General features: G+C 41.7%; 1 protein-coding gene across 3 annotated transcripts in view; it reads left to right on the forward strand.

Moving 5' to 3' along the window:
• CREB5 (cAMP responsive element binding protein 5) overlaps window positions 1-21,412 on the forward strand; it is a 255,838-nt gene extending 234,426 nt beyond the window's left edge. For all 3 annotated transcript variants that reach the window (XM_069007193.1, XM_069007195.1, XM_069007194.1), the window contains 4 exons: window positions 9,319-9,642; window positions 14,796-15,023; window positions 15,998-16,106; window positions 17,250-21,412. In XM_069007193.1, the coding sequence (XP_068863294.1) occupies window positions 9,319-9,642; window positions 14,796-15,023; window positions 15,998-16,106; window positions 17,250-17,413 (825 nt within the window). In that variant the 3' untranslated portion in view covers window positions 17,414-21,412. The remainder of the gene's footprint in view (window positions 1-9,318; window positions 9,643-14,795; window positions 15,024-15,997; window positions 16,107-17,249) is intronic.
• The last annotated feature ends 4,069 nt before the right edge of the window (window positions 21,413-25,481 follow it).

Below are 25,481 nucleotides of genomic sequence, written 5' to 3' on the forward strand. Positions count from 1 at the left end.
TTGATAGGGTAGCTAGCTGGTATCTGGTAGAGGGTTGAGAGATTGCTGTTCCTGAAGCCTCAAGTGGCTTTGAAATTCAATGCCTCTGACCCAAGACACCACTGTTTGAAAGCAGCTGATATGTGCAAGGTGGTGAAAAACAAGGCAGCAACTTGACCTGTCTATGAGTGAAGGGGGATGGAGTTGCAGGTGAAGAACAAAGGGAGCACGATGTATGGCAGCAGCCTAAGGGATGGAGTCGAGGACAACATTGGGGAAGCTGGAGGGGCATAAGAGACCTTATATGGGGGTGTAATAGGACAGTACGTATCAACACTGATGTGTTCAATGCTGAATATTCATGATATCCATTCATATAACTCTCGGCATAAATTATATTTATTTTATAACAGTGAAAATTGACACTAAATGAACCTGTCCACACTCTTTGTGGTATCTGCATACCACATGCTATACCTGAGTGCATGTATATAAAAAGCCACTAAGCATTATGTTTTCATAGCTAGATAATTGAAAGCTCTCTGCTGAATTAAAATGCTCTTCATTCTTTGGAGTTAGATGAAGAAATAAAGCTTTAAAAAAAAGTGAAATAGCCCATAAAAACTTTCTCATTTTTTATGTCCCTGTACTGTACTTTATATTCTAGTCATTTCTTCAGAAAAAAAAAATCCATGAATGCTTTAAAAATGTTTCAGGAATTGCTTACCTTTAGAAACGAAGAAGAAAAATAACTTCACCTGAAATTATGTGGTAATGAGACAATGTCTAATTACCTGCAGTGAATTCTGCAGTCAGGCCAAGGGGCTAATGAACATCAATACTCTTTCACAGAGAGCCCTGGGATCTCTAATGGCTGTAAGTGGTCAGGGCTTCAGTTTTACATTTCAGAGTCTGGTTGGTATAATCTTGAAACAAAATCTACAGACCAGATCGTGTCCTCTGTGCTCTGTGTGTGTGCACTGCACATCTGGGATGAAATCAAAGGACTTTTAAGCGCACATGTATCCTATTTCTGGCTTGCTAGTAGCCCTTTAAATGTGCTGGGTTTAATCCAGGAAAAATGAGTATTCAAAAATCACACCAGTGAAGGAAAAAAATAAAACCCCAAGTGTTATGTACTTGGATGGCATTTTTCTTTGAATATGAAGGACTTAATCATAATCAGCCTTAGTGAGAGGTGGGTGATGAAAGTTCAGAAATCTGAAATGGTAAAGACTTTGAACCTGCCCTTCTTCTGTTCTTGGTGTGTGTTTTATGCTCATGAGAGGGAAAAGCCAAGTAAGCAATTTGCATTGTCATCAAAAAGCTGAAGTACACATTAAGGGGTCTCATGGCTTCAGAGCAGTATTCTGTAGGGAGAAATTTTTGCAGTGCTAATCCCATCTGATCTCTGAGTAGAGATTAAAATATGCAAACCCAGTGTTCCTTGCATTGTTAGAATGCTCTGATTTGAGGATTTGCTCTTTATCTGGCTGGTATAGGAAATTCCCCAACTTCCTCTGAAATCAATTCCCACTTTTCTCATTTAGTACAATCATAAATGTGCCTGTGTTCTCAGGCAAGATATATATATAGATATAGCAATGCAAGCACTGTACAAGCTTCTGTACTTCCCACTTGCATTGTACTGGAACATGGAAACATGATTTTAGAAACTTAGTTAAAGCATTTGCTTGCAGGAGCGAAGAAGACCTGAGCTTCAACCCCTCTGCCACGTACTTCTCTAAAAGTGCTTTATGTCCAATGTGAAAAAAGAGTCTGTGGTCCCTCAGCTTGGGAATGAGCTTTAAAATGGATCTAAGAGAAAAGATCTGGAAAATGGGCAGTACAGACTCAGGTTCCCTTAAGCCCAAGTTTTCATAGGGTCTTACAGAGTGTGATTAACACTGAGCGATTTTATTGCCACCTGTTTTTTCTGTGTTTTCCACAGGTGACAGCGTAGCATGCATGGGAATAGCCCATAGATTAACCTGGAGGACTAAGTAAGCAAAAGACTGACTATATGGAGAACTAGAATTGGTATGTGCCTGCCTACTGACAGCTTGCAACTCAGCCCCACAAAGCTGCTAGCTCCCTTTCCCTTGGTGGAATGGGGGATTGATTCAGAAGGATAGAGGTGAGAAAATTCATGAACTGGCATTCAGACAGTTTAATAGGTGAAGCAAAAGTCACACAGAAGCAAAGCAAAACAAGGAATGAATTATTTCCATGCGCAGGCAGGTGTTCAGCCATCTCCAGGAGAGCAGGGCCCCATCACACGTAATGGTGACTTGGGAAGACAAATGTCATCACTCTGAGCATATCCCTCTTCCTTCTACTCCCCCTCACTTTATATACTGAGCAGGACATCAGATGGTATGGAACATCCCTTTGGTCAGTTGGGATCAGCTGTCCCAGCTGTGTCCCCTCCCAACTTCCTGTGCACTCCCATCCTGCCAGCTGGTGGGGCAGTGAAAGAAGCAGAAAAGGCCTTGCTGCTGTGCAAGCCCTGCTCAGAAATAACAAAAATGTTGCATTGCGTTATAACACCATGTTCAGCACATATCTAAAACACAGCCCCATACCGGCTACTATGAAGAAAATTAAGTGTGTCCCAGACAAAACCAGCACACAGGCACAGGTAATTAATCCCCAAGTGTCAGGCGTTTTGCTGTCAGAAACTGGCCTCTCCAGGGGTAGGTAGCAGCTAAGTAGCAGCTTGTCTTTTGGACTCTGGCACACAGTGGGGAAATCAGTCAGAAGTTGGTTGTGTTTTTTGGATCCTTCCATTGGTATTGTATGTTGAAACTACATGACACCATTTGCTAGTAATAAATCACTTTGCTGCCTTTTGTGTGATTACATAATTAAATATCCCTTGCCATGGATACACATGGAGGGATTGACTTAGACTTGGTGGGAATTAGGGGTTTGATTTTTTGAACTTTACATTTCCTGATTACTGTACAAATCAAATCCAGTTGTTTAATACTGATGTGAGAAATGATTCATGCAAGAAATAGTATATAGTGAGAAATATAAACCATCCTTCCAGTGTATTTTCTGTCTTGATTAAAATTTACTTGTTCATTAAAAATGCGTGTAGAATAGGAACAGAGAATTTAGTCATCTTCAAATCCTTGCACAAGGATATTGGTACTTATCTCTTTTGCAAGGTGTTTTGAGATGAGCAGAAGGAAATTGCTGGGTGGAGCTGGGATGTAAACTCACTTATGTTTTCTGCTGTCCCTGGAGCCGTGGCTGTTCTCAATGAAATGCCATTACCAGAAGATGGCAGTTCCAACAGAATACCCTTGGACCACCCTGGCTTCGACCTGCATTGGATTGCATAAAACTGGCAGTCATGCGGAGAGTCATCCGTCACTGGGACTGATGTCAGCGGCCAGCGTGGCTGCTCAGAGCTCCTCTGTGCCCCGAGCTCAGGGACACTGAAGCAGCTCTTGCAGCTGACCTGTCCTTGAGCAGAGTGACGTCTATTAGTTTTGTCGCTGCTTTGATTGTTTGCACTTGATTCTTGCTGCTTTCTGCTGAAGTTTAATTCAGTTTGCATTTGGAAACACAAGGGAGAAAATTCGTTGTTTTTATTAGAGGCTGAGCTGCATTGAAGGCTGGATGACGATCCATTGTTCATGTTGTTACAAAAGCTGACTAAGTAGGGAAGAAAGCACAAAAGGAGGGAAAAGTATAATTCAGATTTGCCAAACAGCCTGAGAATAATTAGAAGATTAGCAATTTGGCACTTGTTACTGGCAAGTTGTGAATTAAATGTATCCCACTTTCTCTTTACATTAGTGTAATGTGTCACTTCAGTTCTGGATTTTATGTCCTTTGCACACATCTTACTCCTCCTTCCGCCAATAGGCAGAACTGTATTTTACTGCACAAGAAATGTAGGAGAAAGCATTTAATGTGGCAGCAGAGACTTTCTAATTGCCAGTCTCTGGAATGTGCTCGCAAGTATCTGCAGTTCTTGAGTGGAGCACAAGTGAGCACTTATTGAGTGGAGATGAATCGCTTCCAATTTACTTTTATGAATGTGAGTGGAACATTTACGAAGAGTGGTTTCTGTTATTTACACTGTGAAATGCTTGTCAGCAGCCAGCTGTAAAAGACCTGGGTGACATTTAGGCTAAGTTCTCTTGTCGCGGTCATAGTTAAAGGAAAGGATAAAATTCCGTGTGATGCTCTGAAATCCACTGGGTGAAGTTCTGTTCACAGCTTTAGCTGTCACTGGCTTTACTCTGTATATTCATTTTGGGTATGATGCTTAGAGTAAAAAGGAAAGCTTGACTATTGCAGATGAGAAAACAGTATTACTGACACCGAAGTCAATGGTATGCTTGCCATGAAATTTGGCTAAACAAGCTCATTACCCTGAGGTTGCTACCGAATTGCAGATGTGTGGCAGTGCTTGATGTCTGCAATTCTTTCTGATTTCCCACCCTTCTCTAGAGTTTTCTGTCCCCTGTGGGGAACTTTTATTAAAACCTTGTATAATAGGGACTAGAATCACAGTCACTAGTGCAAAAAAGTATCTTTGAGATCATATTTCATGTGCCTACAGGGGTCTGATATAATCTCCTGATAAGAATATACCAGACATTAACTAGATACTGCAGCTGGTCTTGTCTCTTTCTAGTTTAGTGGGATTTGGGCATGCCGACCAGAAGGGAAGAGAGCTTTTTTTCTGAGTGCAGCAATGCATACTTATTTGGAACAATTCAATCCTATTCATCATTCCATGTCTGTCCCAACCTAAAATTCAGCTGGGTGTTATAATAGCTTATTTTTTGATGCAAGCACAGAGCACCTGTAAAATTGAAGAATGTTGTCTCTTGTCCATTGAGAGATGAAGGGGAGAAAGTTGTATTTTATAGTCATACACAGATTTTGGCATATAAGATGTATATCCTGTTTTAAATATAGCATTATATAAGTATTAAAAATATTTATTAAGTATTTTAAGTATTAATATGCATATGAAACCCGCAAAATTATTTGCATTTTTAAATGTGGGAAAAGCAACCTCCAAATGACAGGTTTGGTTTGGTTGTTTGTTTGTTTTCTTGTTTTAACAAACTGAAAAAAGTACTGTCTGTTTTTCACTAACAATTTTTGAGAAAGAAAGGGCAAAAATGAAGGCAACTTTGAAATACACATCACAATAGAGGAAAATTAGAAAGCAGCAAGATCCAGAATAGCAGAAGTGTTAGGGAAGCTGACACTGTTTTTCATTCAGGATCTCAAATGCTTGAAGGCCATTTTTGGCAGACTTAGGGTTTGTCCAAAGATGTTCAGTGTATAAGTTATGATCTATGTTGATAAAAGCATCAAGCAATTCACTGTACCATGATGCCAGTCTTTAGATGGGGGAAGCACTGTGAAAACTCTCTTGTTTCCAAAAACCCCCAGTACTCCAGGTACAATGATAACTTCTTTGAGGTGTTGCCATCATATGGCATTCAGTGGGGTAGCTTCAGAGTAAATGTGACAGTTAGGGACATTGCCACAAGGAATAGTTCCCTGTTCTGTACAGGGAACACAATGTGAAGCACCAATATCCTCTATTTCCTCCTCAGCATCAAAGATGACGGTATATGTGCTTCTGACTTCCTGTAGGATCAAAATTTTATTTATTCACTTGATCAGAGGCCAAGCAGGCTGTTCTCCATGAAAGATTTCTCTTGCTGTCTGTGTCACTCACAGTCATTTATTGAAATGTCATGACTGCCAGGAAATCAGCTATAACTGATGTTGGTCACTGTGTTACTTTGATAAAATAATAAAAATAAGCAGTAAGGGCCAAAAGTCAGGAAAGGTGAGCACCTGCATTTCCTCTTGGCTTGAGGTTGGTGGGGATTTTTTATTTAAATTGACTTATAAAAGGGAGAAAAAAGGGATTGTGCCCTAAAAATCACTGGTATGAGGCTAGCAGATATTTCAGGTTTAGGTGAAGACAGGTCTGAGTAGAAAGTCTTCTGTTTCAACCCCAATTTGCAAACTCCCAGGTCCCAGTGGGCTCTGGTGGAGTCAGCCACACAATTCCTGAAAAAACTGAACGGCCGCAGAATTGGATCCTGGGTTACCACTTCATTCTAGAGGGGATTTGGTGGTGTCGTCAGTCCAGCAAGCTCAACTTTTATGCCATTGGATTTTATTTGACACTAAACTAAAACAGCTGCTTGCAATTAGCACACATAAAAGAAACAATAACAAAACTGCAGCCTGCCCTTCGAGTGCTACTCATACCCAGTGCAAAGAGTTTACCAAGTTCTGGTGATTTTCCCTCCTTCTGCTCTAACTAAAACATCGAAAACAATTGATCTCACTGAAGACCAAATGAAAAAAAACGTTTGTCATTCCCTGAATGTTTCTGATGGGCAGCAGTGACTGGTTATTGGAAGATTTAGGCTGCTCCAGATGTGGACATGGACAGGACTCTCGCTGCTGTGGAGCTGATCTAAGCATGAAGTTAAAGGGAGGCGATGGCTGTTGCTGCCCTGGGACAGGATGATGTAGAGAGCTGGTTTCTTACCAGGACTGGGATCCAGGGCAGCTGGCCCACCCTCCCATTGGGAACAGTGAACAAGGAGCTTGTAAAATACACAGACCAAATGGAAATGACCCCTATTGACTGAAACCAGCTGCATGTCAGACCTCTCACTGTCTCTCTTGATTTGCTATCTCAAATAAATGGATGTGGTAGAAGGGCTATGGAAAGAAAACAAAATAATTTATTCTCCTTGAAGTTGTTCCACACTAGTAAGCCTCAGTTTTTACAGCTGAAAAAAAATGTTTATTCGCAGATTAAGATTTTCCCTCCTTTTTTTTTTGCTTTGAAAGTCTGCAGTTTAGAAGACATACTGTAGTTCAGTTTCAGAGATCTTTGACAAATACAGACATGGTAGATTTTGTAAGGTATTCATCACACAAAACTGCTGGCTAATGAGAGCTTGGTTATTTTGCATTTAGATTCAGAAAACAAAGTGACAACAGCTTTTGTTGGTGCTTTGTCTTAGACGTACATGGTGGCTCAGCTCCATGAGAAAGGTCTTAGTGAGTTTTGAAGAAACATGACACAAAGACTTGGCTTATTAATGTGTTTCTGCCTGTATTTTTCCTAATACACTCCTGGGTAACACCAATTATTCTGAGCATTGTGAGGAGCTGCTTGCAGTAACCATGGTAGCACTTGAATTCAGAAACATTAAGGACAGCAGCTGTTCCAGTCCTCCATTTGATGCCCAGGATGGGTTACTGCTATTGATATTAGATTGACCTCTGTTTTGACTTTAGAGGTAGGGAAAGAGGTACTTAACCTCACTGGCACAATCACCTTGATCTCTATTTTTGAGAAGATCGTCAGGATGGGACACATGCCACTTAGTTATGATTTGATAGACTTTCTTAAGGAAACTTCTTAAAAGTCATCAGTTCAGACTTCGTTCTTGCAACTGATGTGTTTTGCAAAAATATATATATTTTTTATTAAGTCTTGGTCAGACAATTGATCATTAGTGAAAGAAGTCACCAAATTTAGATTAATAGATCTATTAGAGTGTCTCAGTAGAATGACCTTCATGAAGTCTGAAAAAGCTCATGGATACAAAAACTTGAGGATGACACTTTTAATTGAATGCTACTTCTTTTTGCTTTCCACAACCTTCTTTTCTTTCCTCTATTTTTCTTTTATTTTTTTTTCCATTAAGAATTTGTTTCTTTCTCACTCACAGTTGTACAAACACAGTACAGTAATGTCTTGGAACATAGAAGCCTTTACCTGTGGCCTTGCAGTGTTGCAACAGACAGATGTTATTTCAATATAAAATAGACTGAAATCCCCATCTATAGGTTCTGAGTGTCCTGGCAGTCACTCTTTTTGCTTTAAAGAGAGAACCAAATGCAGTTCAGCCTGGTCATTTTTCCTCTGCTGGCAGTTTTTAGTCATATTGGCTTGTAGGATCTCCTGACAATCATCTGTGACCCACAGATAGATATTGCTATGGGGAAAGGCTCAACTCTGTGCCTCTTACCACTGCATTTTTCTACTGACTGTCTTATGGTGACATCTCTTACTGATGAGCTCTCTGCTATTCGTTCTATCCTCTGGCTGGATAATGAATTATGAGGTAGCTGATGGGTTATTCAAATCGTGCTGATCTGGCATCAAGTGATACCATGCTCCTCCTTCCTTTCTTTTTTATCTTACCATATTCTGCTAATTACTTGCATTAGTGAGAGTAAATCAGTTGACTTCCTTGAAAATACAACGAGTTAAAGAGGTCTTTATAGAGCAGAGTGGCTGCTGTAGATAATGTTCCATGTTGAGGAAGATGCAGAACCATGGATATGAAGGAGGTTTCTATGGGTTTGGAAGAAACCCTTCTCCTATCCGGCATCTGTGAGGCTCTGCCTTTGGCACACTCTTGTAGGATGCCAGTGATTTCAGTAGTCCAAGGGTCAGATGACACCAGCAAGGTGTCTGTATGCCAGTACAGCTCATGGCTCTGGGATGACCCAATAACTGTGCTGAAAGGGAACTTTTTTACTCTGTATTTCCACAATATCCTTTGTACACAAAGGCCCTATGCTGCAGTCCAGAATGTTTCAACCTTTCCCACTGGCCTTTAGTTGTTTGTGTTCAGGTAAAAAATCAAATCCCATTGATACTAAGGAAAGTTTTGCCCTGGTCAGATTCCAGAGCTCAATCCAGTGACATGTGGAGTACAAAACAAAGAGAGGTTAGCATGTGATAACAGGACAACACACGCTTGAACTTTTCAGCAAAGAAGGAGGATCAGGTTGAGGCCACCCTCGTTATTTTTCCGTCTTTCTAATGAAAGAACAGGTTGGGTACAAGTATACCTGAATTTGAAAAACACGTCAATGCAATATATTTTCCAGTGAGTCTTTCAAATAATATCTGAAGTAAAAACAAGACGGGCACTTTGTTGCATTTTTATTTTAATCAGATTTCCATTTCTAAAAGTTGCAAGACTACAAGCTTGATGAAGCTAATCCTACTGAGCTGGCCAAAGAGAGAGTCATTTTTCCTCAGAAGCACAGTAGGAAATGTGTAACTGTAAGATTTCAATTCAGATGTATATATCTTCAAATATTTGCAGTGGAAAACTAGATAACAGCCCAAGAATATGTTCTTTCTCAAACTGAAATAAGATGCCTCTTATCAAGGGGGCAGCAAGAGAAAAACTAGATAAATCTCAAAACACAAGACAAGGCACCATTTCTGCAACAGCATTTCTGACTGGTCAGATCACCATGTATGAATGTTGAATTTTCTGCCCTGTTCTGTTCCAGAGATTGAAGGCAGCACTGACTCATCATCCTGCCGCCATGTCGAATGGGAATATGAACACCATGGGCCACATGATGGAAATGATGAGCTCGCGACAGGACCAGACGCCACACCATCATATGCACTCACATCCTCATCAGCACCAGACACTGCCACCTCATCATTCATACCCGCATCAGCACCAGCATCCGGCGCACCATCCTCATCCTCAGCCTCATCACCAGCAGAACCATCCCCACCACCACTCCCACTCGCACCTTCACGCACACCCGGCACACCACCAGACCTCACCGCACCCCCCGCTGCACTCGGGCGGACAAGCACAGGTAGACCTTCATGTCCTGCTGCATCGCTGGGTTTTGCTGTTTGGTGGAGTTAAAGCCTGATCTCTGTATTGTTTCTTCTTGCATGCATGTCTTGTTAGATACAAGCCCCTCAGGCTGCTTGTAAATGTCTGCTAATGGTGATGGGGCTGCTCAAATTTTATTTAGAAAATGGAGTGAAGCAACAACTTGTTTTGCTGCCTAATTTACTAGACATTTGTAATTTCTTACTTTATAAGGAGCTCCAAGGCTTTTCAGTGCTCTGAGCTCTGCAGATTGCCACATATCCTTTTATGGATGAGGTTTATTACAGAGATTGGGATATTACATTGTTGCTTAATGTGCTTGAACCTGAACTTCTCAGGCCAAGATTTAACAAGCTGTATGAGTTCTACCTGCAGAAATACAAAGTCATTAGTGAAATGAAATGGCAGTGGTGTGTGTGTGTGGCCGGGGGAGGGTGTTCAAGACTGGAGATATTAGAGGTAGTTTAAAGGTAAGATACACCAGCTTAGAGGAAAAGATTAAATGATTCAGACCCTATGAACAGGACAGACATCTGCATAGCATGAGAGAAAGCCAAGATTAGCCGTGAGTGCAGGCAGCAGTTGGTGCATGTTGTGACAGGAGAAAAAAGAGGGTGAAGCCAGCCCAAGGAGAGAGACTTAAACAAAGAAGGCAATTTAGACTTGTATTCATGTGACAAGTCAGTGAAGGTCTCCACTGAAGGAGGTGGACTCAATTTCTGGACCACGCGTATTGGCTTCAGCAATTTGGATAATTCGATATCTGAACTGAATGTTTCTTGAACTAATGAGCTAGTGAGCACAAACTTTAGCAGAGTCATTTTTAAGAGGAATTCTATTAATGTCTTAAGATGACAGGCTTCTGCATCAGGATCGTACCAGAAAAATAAAGCTCTGGGGGCAGTTACTGTAACGTGGCAGGTCTGGAGAGCAAAGTTAAGGAAGACAAACAGGCAGTGCATAGAATGTGAGGACAAAAAGGAATGCCAGCCATAAGAAGTTGAATCTGTGAAGTATTGTGTTGCTTGCAAATACCTTTCAGACAAGCTCTTAGAAAACATTAAAGAAAATGAGAGTATTTGGCTGACATCCCAGTGTCCCACAGCATTAACTATTTACTAACATCTAGCTTTATTACAGCAGAGTCTGCAAGCACATGGGATTTCCCTAAAGTATTTGCTAATGTAAAATGAATTGTCAGCTTTAGAGAAACAGTCTAAGTAAGAGAGCAGCAGACTCCCCGGTGAGAAGATGTCCAGAGCTTTCCTAAGTTTACTTCAGTTTTTACTTTGTGAATTCAATTATTTTCCCATCTGTTAATGAGTTATTTTCCTTGGAGTTGTTTAAAAACTCCAATAAAAAGACATTATCTCATATCAGAGAAACCAAAAGTAACCTGATTGCAGTACTGGAGATCCCTGAGAGAGTGAGGATAAAGTTGTGCTTAGCCAACTGAGGACTCCATGGATGAGATGGGGGAAGTCACTTAACCTTTACTGAGGGGTTGGGAGGATAAACACGTTCATGCAGTTGAGGACATCAGATCCCATGGTATAGAGCACTGCTGCAAAACATCCACAGCACCACTTTAAATGGGTGAGGAGAAAACTACCAGGGAAAACAGCTGTTGAGAAAAAAAATCTCACCGTTTTAAGGATAAGATCAGTAAGGCAGTAGCCCTCCTCTAGACTGACTTGGACAGGGACCTTGGCTTTTTCACACAGTTAGGACAGCTTCAATTTCTTGTGCTTCATATTCCCTGCTAGCTAGGCACCACTAAAGACTCAGGCAGGCAAGAAGAGATACAGGCACCAAGGCAGGTAGGCTGCCTGGCAGCCACAAAGCTGTGTCAGGGTCACTGTGTGCCCCTGCACCACACAGGGTCTGGAGCTGGGTCTGTGCAGTCAGATAAGCTTTTCCATGCCACTGGAGGCAACAGACCTCATGAGGGATCAAGGAGGTCTTCACCTTGTCCATGGTGTAAGTGTCACCAAGGGGATTGTACAGAGGATGGTGGAGTAGGAATCCTAGGGTCAGTGGCTTCCCCAGGCAGCAGAGCTCTTGCTGTGCATCTGCTCCTCTGGTGCAAAGGCAATAGGGATTTCTGAACAGATGCATCAGAGGGGAGAAAAGAAGGGCTTGCTGAGTAATAACCACATAGTTATTACTTTCAAAGCTCATCCATAGTCCCCATGGTAATGGCCTCTTTGGGGATCAGATTGCTCCAGCAGACGTTAATTTTATGGTGCGATTTACTAATTATTAACCTCCTTATTCTTCTGAGCCAGATTCTCCCATTCCAAACCACCTGCCAAATGACAGCACGGTCCATGCTGCTGTAAGCTGCATACTCCCATGCCGAGACTGTTGTTATTCTACACCGTGCCCTTCTGTAGTGTTAGAATTCATTTCATGCTTTTCAGCTACCATTTTGATACACAGGAGCCCAAGGAATTATGCTTTCATAGAATGAGTGAATGGGTATTAGTTTTGTGGTAAGTTGCAAAGAACAGAAAGAAATATTGGATCAGGCATAAAAGTAGAAATGACCTTCTGATAGGTATCTTTCTGAGAAAGTGAGATATTTTACCAAGTTCTATGTTTTTTCTATGTTGCCTCCACTACTACAAAAATTATACTATTATTCTGCATTGGTCCTCTAAAGATTTCTTTATATCAAACTTGCCAGAGTGGTAGCTCAAGCAGAGTAGGGGTTTGAATGCCATTTCAGTCTCTTAGCTGTCCTATGTTTGTCTTCGTTACGGATACGTGATTAGCATCCTCTAACAAAACCAAATTTAGCCTAAATTTTATATTTAGTTCATTTTCTTTCCTATGTCCTAGGCAGGGCAGTGAAATCCTGCTAGAGAATGATGCTTAGATGGTTACTAAGATATAGTTTAACAGGGTTAAGAGCTATTGAGTAAGAGTCAGTTAATTATCCCACATGACATTATTAGTGGAATAATGGCAGCCCTTATAATTAATATCTGCCTGAAATGGAAAGAAGATTTTGTTGTTCTGAAAATGCACTCTGACTACCTAGAGACTGCCTGGCACATTCTGAAAACAAAATTACTCACTAGTTATTCAGGAGAAAATGACCATATGAGAGGAATTTAAAAAATAATTAAAATTTTATAGTTACCTTTTTCTGCCTTTGTACCAGACTCCACTGAGAGAGTTAAGAAACAAGAATTTTTAAAGCTGAATGGAAGAGGAGCAAAAAGCGATAAGGAAACATAAATAACAGATCTCTGAAGTCTGGAAAGGTGTTATATGTGAAAAATGAAAGGTCTTTGATGAGATGTCAACATTAAAAGGTACTTTTGAGACCTCTGCACTCAGACATACTGCTAAAGAGGCAGCACTCCCGGCCCTGGTGGACAGGGAGCAGCTGGAATCCCTTGGCAACGATCTCCCGGCAGAAGCCAGGGGATGCTGGTGAGAATGGGGGCTGTGCCCACTGCAGCTGCCATGGATCTGGCACCCCAACCCTCAGTGTGGACAGAAGGTTGAAGATTTTATCAGCAAACATATGGAGTTCATGCAAGCTGAAATTTTAAACATCAGTCAGAAAATGTGGGGTGGCTTATTTATTTTTAGAAGGTTATTCTTCAAAACTTTTTTCTGCTCCTGTGAGAGAGAGATTCCCTGACAGTGCAACATAAAGCTGGGAATAAATTTGACTTTACGCAAAAAGCGTTATCAGATGCAGAGAATAATTACACATAAAATTGCCATTGTAATTGCCACAAGTCAGCTGGGAGAGGGAGCAAACTATATTATAGACAGAAAAGCCACCTCAACTTCGCAAGACTCAAGATGATAGTATCATTTTAATTGAGACAGACGGAGGTGTTAGGCGAACACGTTAATTGCGGCAATTGAAATTCAGGGCTCAGTCTGACAAAGCTCTGAGTACGTCCACTCCCTGGAGTCAAAAGGAAGCACCTTGGAAGTTTGGGCCTTTGCCAGAACAAGAGGATTAATTTTGAGTCAACAATTCAAGTTTCCAGACTGTTCCAGACTATGCAGGAGTGGCAGCAGCAATGTGAGCTTAGTGTGAGCAATAGGATCCATGGATTGGGTTCCCAGACCCCAAGCAGAGGGAGACACAGGGTGTCTCCAGAGCCCCGTAGCCCGAGTGCCACAGAGAGGCAGGAAAGCAGTCCAAAAACCTATTCCCAGGCAGTCGAACATTAAATCTGGTGCTGGTTCCTGACAGGGACGTGGACATGTTCCATCTGCCCAGGAGGCAGTCAGAGCATAGTTTACATGGGACTGCCCCTACCATGCACCTTTTCTGTAATATGTGTGGGCCAGTTACTCTCAGGAGCAGGATCAATACTCCCCTGCTTGAAAAAGCATAAGCACATTTTTTTTCCATAGTTTTGTAGCAGTGGGCTGGATGTGGTGCGCTTCTACTCTCAAAGCTAGGGATAAATTGAATAAAAAGGAGTATAGCATCTACAGAGGTCAAATGGAAACTTCTGATAAAAGGAATATCCCTTCTCCACACAGTGCCGGGATATCAAAACACAGGTTCAAGCTCAGGTACCTAAATTATTTTTTTGCCCCTGAGGGGCAGTGAAGTCTGCTGGCCTTGTGCAATCCCAGCCCACAGCTTCCCAGCTCCATGCAAGTGCAAAGAGCTGCAGCTCCTGCCTCCAGAGATGGCAAACACTGAGGTGAAGATGGTGAAGCTTGGGAAATAGAAATGGCCTAAAATTTTGGAGGCAATTGGGGGTGGGGAAGAGAAAGAGAGAGACGGAAATTAGGCCACTACAGTCCTGTGCTTTGATGAAAACAGATCCTGAGAGAAACTGGACATTTCAGGTTTGAAACAGGTGGTGGCAGAGAATGCATCGAAGTCAATGTTTTTAAGAACTAACTTAAGGGGATAAAAAATGTTCAGAGGATTGTTTCAAAAAAATCTCTACTTTGACCATGGTAAGGATTTGCCACCAGCTGCTTTCAGTGGCATCTGGTGCAACTTTTGACTTCAGCCTGTTGCAGACCTTGCTGGGGAGCAGGCCGAGTGTATGAGATCTCCCTTCCCATTTCAGCATCCCCCTCTGTAACTTTCCCCCCTCACCACCCCCTGCAAAACCTCTTCTTGCCCTGCAGGTTTCGCCGGCAGCACAGCAGATGCAGCCCACACAGACGATACAGCCACCGCAGCCGACTGGAGGTCGCCGGAGGAGGGTGGTGGACGAAGACCCAGATGAGAGGAGGCGGAAATTTCTGGAAAGGAACCGAGCCGCTGCCACGCGCTGCAGACAGAAGAGGAAGGTCTGGGTGATGTCACTGGAAAAGAAAGCAGAAGAGCTCACCCAGACAAACATGCAGCTTCAGGTGCGAGCCACTGTCTGCACCCCTGAAGACACAGAGGGGCTCTTTGTGCTTGACTGACGGTGCCTTTGGGGCTACCCCCACGCAGTCAGTTCCTAGCGGGAGCTCAGGCATAATCAGTCTGTTAATCAAGACGTGTGTGCTTCAATTAAAGAAATAATTACATTTTAGCAGGATAAGCCAGGAGAAAGCTGTCTTGGGATTTAGAAGCCTTCACTAGATGGAGTTGTATTTATTTTCTTTCCTTGTCACTGCTTTTTGTGGGGATTTTTTTTTGAAATGCCATTAACATGACTGTAAAAAATTTCTTCAGAGCAGGGCATGTAGTTAAACCCTCATTCAAAACCAGTGAGATAGAAGCACTATCACTGTCTATCAGTGAGGAAAATCAACTGGATAGATGAAAATACCATGAGTACAATAACAAAAGCCCTTCTTACAGTGCTGTCCTTCTTATGGTGGGCACAGTACTTCTGCTTCATGCAGAGGTGTGCCTGTGTGCTGCCAAGGGCAGAAAACCATTTGTAGCATGGCACTCCTCCAAAACATTCTCCCACAAAACCCAGAGGTGTGAGCAGCACCCAGGCACTGGCTGCAGCCGAGCTGTAGGTGACAGCAGTCCTGCCACCATACCCCTGAGCACAGCAATATGGCCTTTGACCCCACAGGTCTGCCACCTGGCCTCATGCAGAGAGTCCGAGTATTTCCCGAGTAGATTGAAACACTGCCTTAAGTATCTCTGGTGCTGGGAAGTTAGTTCATCTGTCAGTTTATGTCTGGAAGCCAGACTGCCTTCAGAGGTTACAAAATAATGTCGCTGACAAATGTTAACATAAATCCAGCACACAAGCTCCTGAATACCTTTCATCTCAGTTCTTTCAAAGTTATGGAGCAGGTTTTGTGTTCTTGAGTTTAAGCTTTGTGGAACAGCCTGGTTTAAACTTTGTTGCTAACCAAAGTCTCTCCTTCCTTTCTAGAACGAGGTTTCCATGCTGAAAAATGAGGTAGCACAGCTGAAACAGTTATTGTTAACACATAAAGACTGTCCGATAACAGCTATGCAGAAAGAATCACAAGGATATCTAAGTAAGTAGCTGGTATGTTTGCGCTGTCTCCACACTCCTCACAGGAAAGCAAACCTTCCAGTTCTTCCCTCCAGAACCCCTTCTTTGTCATATTATCACTTGAACCTGTCTTCTCAAACATCATCCGAGCCATCCAATCTCCTGCCCTTACTTATCCAGCCCCGCTCAAAACCAAAAAAGCCCCGGTTTGCAGCCCACTCAGCAGAGCTAGTCTTCCCCACCCCTCCTTTCGGCAAGGAGATGCACACGGATGGACGCTCACTCCCCTGTGGAGGATCCTGCTTGAACTCACAGCTCCAAACCTGCAAGAGTCCTCCTGGGCACGGCGCTGCCAGAACCTTAAAATAACTCTCAAAAGGAAAGTTAAAAAGGAAAATATTACAGTCCCCTCCAGCGAAAATGGTACTGTGCTCTGACAGTGGCACAGACCAGGCCTGGCGCAGGTTTTCAAGGTTTGTTAACTCTTTTTTAACTCTCATCTTTCCTTTTTTTTTTTTTTCCAAAAATTCTCAGCTAACAGACGTTGAATCAATTCTTTCTAGTCGATGCATTTTGTGAGTGTAGTAATTTAGGGACAAATTCTCTGTTTCTCTCTAGAACAGTTTAGAAGAGCCTCAGGGCTTGCCAGATTGTGACATTGTCTTAAAATAGAGCCCATTTCTCTCCTCTGCATCACTATGCATCTGTCTCTTTAACAGTACTCAGAGAAAAAAATACATAATTGCATTACATGCCTATCAGCTGTTGCTTGAATTAGATTTTCTGTGCTGCAGTGCACTGCACTCTAATTTTGATTCCTGCTGGAACAAATAAAGCATTTAAGCATCCCAACTGATTCTAAAGACCTTAAGATATCAGACTTTTTATCCCAACATTGGTTTCAGTCATTAAGGTCTTGGACTTTTTTCAAGGTCTCAGCTCCTGAAGTCAGGTGGATATAAGAGAAGTTGGCTTGAAAAGAATTGTGAAAACTAAAACAATCTTAATACAGAGAGTGTTGGATAACTGTAATTATATTTTGAAATCCTGGGACTTGTGCATGCTTCAGGTCATCAGTATTTCCAAGAGTATCACCCAGCCTAGCCTTTTTACTAGGATGGAAAAATGAACATGTGTTGTCTCTGTGCCCTCATTCCCTTCCCAGGTCCTGAGAGCAGTCCTCCTGCAAGCCCAGTCCCAGCTTGCTCCCAGCAGCAAGTCATCCAGCACAACACCATAACGACCTCCTCCTCCGTCAGCGACGTCGTGGGAAGCTCCACTCTCACCCAGCTTGCCAGCCACAGAACAGACATCAACCCCATCCTTTAAAAGTGGTTGATCAGAAACTGCTGGGGGAGTGTGGTAGCGTATCAAAGCGTCCTCTCTGCTAAGGACATTTGCAACCGTAACTCAAGCCTGGAAGATTCCTCAGTTCTTGAAAGACTCTGGCTATTCATTTTTATAGTTATTAAAATGTCTTTTATACTTAGTTACATAAAAGGGAGTTACGCAATTAATATGCTATCAGCTTGAGAAATGCTTTGGTGCTTTCTCCATTTTTTTGGTACCAGTTACTTGTTTATAAACCTAACTGTTTCTGTACATAGTCATGTTTCCTTCTCACCAATCTAGCCTGCAGCCTCAGAAATACAAAGTTGTGTTAAACTGCAGCTTGTTAGCCCATGTGAGGCATGAAAAGTATTAAACAGAGTCAAACATAGGTAACTAGGAGTAATTAGGCTATAAATATAGAGCGAGGGCATCTGCTGACAGCACAATAAAAAAGAGTTAGCGTTGTGCTATCAGCAGACTGCGTCTTGCATTCAGAGCCTCTTTCAGAGCAGTTATATAGGATGTGGCTTCAGGACAAAATCAAGCCCAAATAGCATGCTCTTTTGTCTAGCTCTCCCCCTTCTCCTCTCTCCCCTACCCTGGCCTTTTTCTCCTACAGTTATTCTCACACCTTCCTTTTCCCTTCACTTTTCATTTCCCAGATTTTTTTTTTTCTTGTTTGTTTTTTTTTTTTTTTCATTCCAAGGCTTTCTCACTTTCCTCTTTTTCTCAAAGAATGGTAATGAACAAGCAAAGACTTCAAGCCCACCTAAAAACTGTTGGCACGGCTGCTGCTTTCACTAGCTCTTCACCCGCAGTTGGGCTGCGCCAAGCATTTGGCTTTTAAAAAATACAAATGCTCCTGATTTAGTGTTTTTAATAAATAGGGAAAGGCGAAAACAGCGCAGCCGCAGGTGAAGCAGGATGGTGAGCCAGCTGTGTTGATGCTATGCAGCCCTATAAGCTTCTGTGGTGCAGTAGAGGCATAGCAAGCAACACCTGAGAGTCACAGAAAGTTTTTGCACTGCCAGTCATTAATGTAGGAAAATCCATGTAGCATATAATAATTCGGAAAAGTTCTTTTCCCTAACCTGGTTGCGTTGTTCTAGCAATGAAAGCTAACAGCCTCAGGCTTCATGGGCTATAAATGAGAAATAAATCAGTGTAATGGTTCTGACCAGTTGGAAAAATGCCATTTTTAATTCCCAGGGAAAGACCTGCTCTCTGCAGGCATTCCTTTAAACGTTCACGGACTGATCCCAAGCTGGCAGACAGCAGTGTAGCTTCATGGACTTTAATGGCACTTAACACTCGTTTACCATGGGTAAGGAATTGTTCTTTAGGATGCTAAATAATTTTTAGAAGGCATGCAGTGGCTAGAAAATGCTGCAAGAATGCCAAGTCCCACACTTGGGATAAAATACAGTCCTGCAAAAAGGGTCTGGAAAAGAGCCTTATGCCACAATTAAGGTTTTTGTTTGGACTCTGAGCCTGCCCCTCAGCACAACTGATTTGCATCCCTGAGTGGTCCCAGTGATTGATGGGAAAATCAGACAGAGATGATGCCAGTTAATTATGCTTCCTTGCTGTATATGGGGACCTGATTTTGCTCTCAAATCTGTCAGCAGCAAAACCTCCCGCTGCTTGCCCAGGGAGCAGGCTCTGCGGTGGTGAAAAATGTTCAAACATTCTGAGCTGCATCTTTAATAGCAAAATTCACATTATTCCCAGAAAATGCTCTAGCCCCAAACACACTTTGTTCTTCAGCAAAGCTCTCTTCCTCAAAGACTGTGTCTTTGGTCTTTAGAGGAGTTGTGGGTTATAAAAGGATGGGTCTTCTCCATGCAGGAGGAAGAGTGAAACAACTGAAGAGTGAGGGGGCACTGAAAGGAGCAGGGCCTGTCTGGAAGGGAAAGCAAATTTCTGAGCATCATTCATTGCCGAATTAGTTCTTATCTCGGTCACTAACTTTTTATCAGTATTCTTTTCTCTAACAGCTCGCTTTCCATTTATGCAAATACATTCAAAAGAAGATTTTTAATGTACAGTGTAAATCTTGACTTGATTATATAGTCTAAGAACCAAAAAAAAATTACGAAAAAATACAAATGTAAAGGATTTTCTATTATATTTTAGACAAACATATACTTTTAAAGTGTTTTAAATACTGAATCTATAATTTTTTTTTAATCTCCAGTTGTAATAGCTAAATGGTTTTGCTTCATCACAGCTCCCAAGGGAACTTTTTGCAAATACGCTGTCGAGAAAAATGTTCCAGCTGAGTATCCACTATGTAAAAAACCCAAATAAGCATTTCCCCTATGTCTGAATTTCATAGTTCACCATCGAAAAGGAAATGCCATTGCAGGGTTAATTTCAAAAACTTTCCCTCTATATGGGTAGCACTTAAATACATTAAAAAATAAAAATCAAAGTTGTTGGTAATATTAGAATACCCAGTTGAGCTACACTGCACTAGAATTACGGTTTAGCTTCATTTTATTCAGTCTCCTCAATTAAAATATTTAGCTGTTAAAATGAAAGCCTCTACATTAAAAAGAAAAAAAAAAAGGAAAAAATACAAAAACCTTGCCTAAGTTTTGTTAAATTCAGCAACTTGACAGTTTGACTGATGTGTATTATATATAGCTCAATTATTTCTTTTTTTAATGCTAACTAGGCAAGCCAACCACACATGTTGGCCTAAATGTGTAATTACAATGAAATGTCTCCTCTCTATACTATTGGCCTTTAGGTATAATCCTTGCTAGTGATGTGGAAATAAGTAAAGGATGAAAAGCTATTTGCTATTGCTTCTTGTAACTCTGTCGCAGGTTCACAGGCCAAGACAACATGCAGCATATTTATATCGGCTGTATCATCGGGAAAAGGACCAACTGTACCAGGCACCTTATATGATTCATCAGATTTGCTTCTACATTAAAATGCTCTTGTTTTCCAGGGGAGTGATCCTGCAGCCTTTCCTCAAGCTGCCGGTCCAACCGGGCACTGGAGGCTGCCTGAGCAAGGGCTATGGGAGAAGCCCCAGCCCTCTGTCTCCAGGATGTCCCTCTGCCCTGTGGTCAGTGGCAGCAGCCTCTTCCTAAGCACGTCACTCTAAATGCACTTCCCAGGCTCTTTCCATCAAGGAGGAATCCTGCTACGAGCTACTTCTGGAGACTGCTCCACTTTCCTCTTGCCCTGCCAATCCAGCCTGTTGCCAGGCTCACCAGGCTCTGTGCCCTATCCCACTGCCAGCGAAGGACAACTCAGACCACTTCCGTCATCCACTCTCCAGGGCGCTCGCAGAGTGGTGAGCCTTGGCCAGTGCCTTGCTCAGGAGGAGGTGTTACCATAGATAGCATCTCTTGTGTGTGACTTTGGAAGCAGGTTGGAAATCTCAGCCACGGACAACTGCAATACTTTGATCAGAAAGAAACGATGCTGTGATCCAGCTCCGACACCCCCAGCCCCTCTTCCCCAAGTCAATTTATGCAAGCCATATTCATAACGCTGCCTGTGGGAGACAAGTAGTTTGTGTGCTATCATGGTGTGTTTTATAAGGACAACGACGATGATGATGATGATTTATGGAGAATTTCACGCTGTTGGGAGTTAATTCCTGCTACGAAGCTAAAAGTCTGCTGCCCATATTCTGAATAGTGGAAAGTCAATGGTTCAGTGCCTCAGTGCGTGTGGATTTAGTGTTAATGACTCAGTCCTGTTAACTAACAAGCCAGCTATAACTGTTGTTAAATGCCCAACTTTTGAGGATTCATATTTTTTTAAGCAACAATATTTAGTGTTGAAAACTAGCCTTTTAGTTTAGGCAAAATGTGCTTTTTAGCAGCTAATACCTTTTTTAAAAAAAAAAGCATATAGAGTGAATTTATGAAAATTCATGAGGACCAAAGCAATTTTAAAACAGGAATCTATTAATTTAGTATTCACATAGAATTTTATAAAGTATTTATTAATAAATGTTATTTTAACACATTCCATTTGAACAGTATTCTTGTACAGAATCTGTTTTTTTTTTTTTTAAGTTACAATTTAGTTTTGCAATAAATTACTCTAGGTGTGTGTGCATCTTAATCTTTCAGGGTCTCAAGCAGAAATCATCCATCTAAGATGGAAAAGCTTGCTGAGGTCAGTTGTACAGAAATTCCTAGAATTAAATGTTTTCCTTAAAGCAGCATCTGCTTTTTTTTTCCTTTTTTTTTTTTTTTTTTTTTTTGGTAACAATGAAACAAATTATAAACCTTCAGTTGTTTGCTGTGTATTGGAAAATGTGCTTTCTTGTTTTAGAAAGCATGAGTCAACCTATAACTGGAAAGCCTGTCTTTCTTTTTTTTTTTTTTTCTGCTTATTTTTCTTTAAGGCTGATTTTATACATCACCACAGAAGATCTAACCCCATCCTCATTTCTTGTCTAATATCACATAGTGAGTTGCACTATACTGCCTTATCATTGCCTCTTCAGTCCTCTTACTAAGCAGTGTTCCTTAGATTTAGACCATTGAAGCTCCATTATACATCAGAGAAAATTACTGGAGGGGGAAGAAGAAAAAAATTGATCTGTAGACATAAAACCTAAACTGTGCCTATAAAACAAAACCAGTTAACAACTAATTAGTATCTTATTTCTACATTTCAATTATTTATATTCTTTTAAAATTGCACTTTAGCTCTTGCTCTCTTTCTTGCTCTCCCTTGTTGAATCATTTATAAATACTCTTGTAAAAGTTTTGCACCAGATACATTTATATGCTTTCACTGGTGGCATATCTACAACTTGTCTCTCACACCTGCCCGAGTGGAGAAGCTGAGACCAGCTAGTCTGCAGTGTGACTTAGACTTTACACCCTCTTCATGACAGCATATAAATGTTTTATTATGCAATGTGTATGATGTGAGGCGGCATCTAAGCTACATTTATAATTTCTCATCCCAAGAACCAAAGTGTCCTGTATATCGTAAGGTCAGGAGACTGGCTCTGTTGTGCATTGTGATGCACTTTGACTGTTGTCCAACTCACAGTAGCTGCAAAGCTGCAGTGATAACAGTGGCCATACTATGTATTAGAGTTCTGAATCAATAAAATATGTTGCCTTATAACTTGACTAGGGACAGCACCTTTAAAAAAAAAAAGAAGAAAAGAGACAAAAAACTTCTAAAGGCAAACAAAAGCAATAAAATCTCAAGCGATCTGAACACCAAAAAACAAAAAAAAGGTTCAATTTTTCAACATCTGAAATGATCATCTTACTGCAACGACAAAAGAGACTGTTTACATCCATAACCCCTTTTTGGTTTTTTTTTCCAGAGCTTACAGCTATCTCAGTTTTATCAGTGGCTTTACACTTAAGAGCTAAATTGCTCACCATTATTGGTTTTCCATAGCTTTCAAAATGACTTTATAGCAAGTCCTAAACTGCACGAGGCCAAAAATGTCAGTGTTCACACACACTCAGAGACAAGATTGATTCTCTAAGTGGAAATCTGATCCTTTCCCAGGCTCTCCTTGGACTGGAATCAATAACTGCAACTCGTTATATTTAGATGAATGTGTAATACCTGGGATTCAGGATCTCCAGTTCTACATTTATGCAAGTTAAATGTTAGTATTGCTGTTTCACCTGGTGGAACTGTTCACAAAGCCCATGGTCAGAGGCTGCCATCTGATGCCATGAGGGTCTTAGACCCAAATATCCTTCTTGACTAAAAATCTGTGTGACAGCCTTCTGAATGAAGACTGAAAGCTCCTTCCGGCTTTGCAGAAACTGCAGCAGTGTCCTGGAGCAAGGGAGATGGGAGGATTGATTAGGCATTTCAAGGGAAATGTCTTCTTTTCTGAAATCTAGGAAATTTCAGAGAAATATTTTCCCCACCCCACAGAGCTAAGATTGCAAGGAGTTCCCTGACAGAGATCACCTTTAGCATGCTTCCACAAGACAAACTACTTTGCACGAAAGGTATATTCGCTCTTCTGAGTAAGAACAATTGCCACTGAGAGTTTTGCCAAGGACTTTATCATAGGGACCCAAGTGTTTCCCAGCCCATGGCCATGAGCTCTGTATCCCTCTCTCTGTAGCAGCTCTCTTCAAACACTGGGTAGCACTCATCAGTGAACATTGCTTCTTTGGACTATTGCCATTCTCCTGGTTTTAAGGAACTTTTAGCACTGCTTGGAGTAAGCCTAAACTATCGAAGTTTATATATAAATATATATATATATATTATATTAAAAAAAGGTGCTGTCACAGTAAGTTTTGGGCTTGAGGTTGTTTGTATTGTATGCAAAGGTTTTGTGTTTGTATGTCTGTTTGTTTTATTATGTAAAGCAACCACCTTCCTTACTGGAGGGAGATACTTTTTTTTTGGTACATAAATGTAAATACTTGCTGCAGCATTTAATATGTTTAATTTTATGTTAAGCTTTTTGTTGCATTGTGAACCCATTATTGTTACAAATGGACAATGAGTTCATTGAGACTGTTCAACTAGGTCAGATTTTTACATCTCTTTCTAGCTAGAAGAGAAAGGAATTTTGTGCATTTGTACAAATGTTAATAATATCACTGCAATTCCAATATAATAAAGCACTCAAATACAAATAAATCCAGTAGTTTGTCTGCACCTATATTCCAGACATTTTACCATATGGATAACTCCTGCAGTTAAACCAAGCTACTCTTCACTGATTTCTGTTATGACCTACGACCCCTCATCTCCCTCCAAACTGGAGGAGGAGCACGGTGCAGGGTATGCTCCTGCCTGGTGGCAGGAGCAAGGCATTGTGCAGACCTTACGGCTCACCATTGTCCTCCGGCAGCTGAGGTGACTTGGTAAGAACAAGTTCTCTGAACTTCTTCCAAGCACGGAGGCTGCAAAGCCTCAAACAAAAAGACTTACGTGGTGGAGCCTGACATGAGGCCTCCGCATAAGGATGAGACAAGCTGTTACTTTACTTTTCCTTGCAGCTGGAGTGTGCTTGTATCAAAATACACTCCATGCTTGTTATCCCGCCAACCTCTCCTCTTGCCAAAAGCTGCCTGGAAATGGATTTCCTGCTGGGCTAATTAGCTGTAATTGTGATGCCCCTGCTATCTTGCCAACCTCATTTCTCACTATAAATTGGTCCAATACAGACCTTGGCACAATAATGCATAAACTGTAATCTAAAGTTAGTTGGGATGAACCCATCTCTCCAGTGGGAATTGGATTAGCTGTAGATTAATGCAACTTGATGTCTTGCTGGCAGTCCCAGAGCGAGGGCCTGACCCAAGTGGCGCAGCCTCAGTGACAAGGACCAGCCTGCCTGCAAGCGCTCCGTGTCAGTGTCACGCTGCAGGATATCGGCCCCATGCGGTGTGACTGTGCTGCTCCCTTGGGGGCCCTGGCACAGGCACAGCTTCTGCTGCTCTCCCCCCTGGTTTTTAAAAGGCTAAATCTGGACAAGAGCATTTGCCCTCCTAAAATGGGTAGGAAAAAGGCAGAGCCATGCCCCTGTTACCATTCACCCCTTGTAAAAGCTGGAAGATGGGGCAGTGGATGCACATGGCTCCCTCTTTAAGGGGGTACAGCAGATGTTTTCCCAAACATCAAGGCATGGTATTAGCTGGATCCTTTTCTGAGGTCATATATTCCTGCACCGCCTTCAAAGCAGGGATGTCATGCCACTGCTTAACATGTATTTATACAGCAGGGCTCTTGCTCTGGGGCCAAATACTGAGACAGTATCATCATATCTGTAAAAATAGGTGCCTCTCATGAAGATGTATCACAGGATAACTTTATTGTCCACACAGTTATATTTACACCTGACAGTATGAGTTAAGCAAGATGTATTCAGGCAGAGGTAACACTGCCCTTTACAGCTGATTCATGGTTTCCCAAACCTGATCATAGTATTTGTTCTGCTTCCAAGCAGCCCACTGATACTATTGCTCTCTCTGGGCTGCTCTGGACATCATAAAAAAGTTATTATTAGCAAGAAAATGAATCAGTGTGAGCACACACTCTTTTCCTTTTCCTTTGCAGGGATGCAGCCAGAACTAGACTA

This window comes from Aphelocoma coerulescens, chromosome 2 (genome assembly GCF_041296385.1).
Source record: "Aphelocoma coerulescens isolate FSJ_1873_10779 chromosome 2, UR_Acoe_1.0, whole genome shotgun sequence".
Lineage (NCBI taxonomy): Eukaryota > Metazoa > Chordata > Aves > Passeriformes > Corvidae > Aphelocoma > Aphelocoma coerulescens.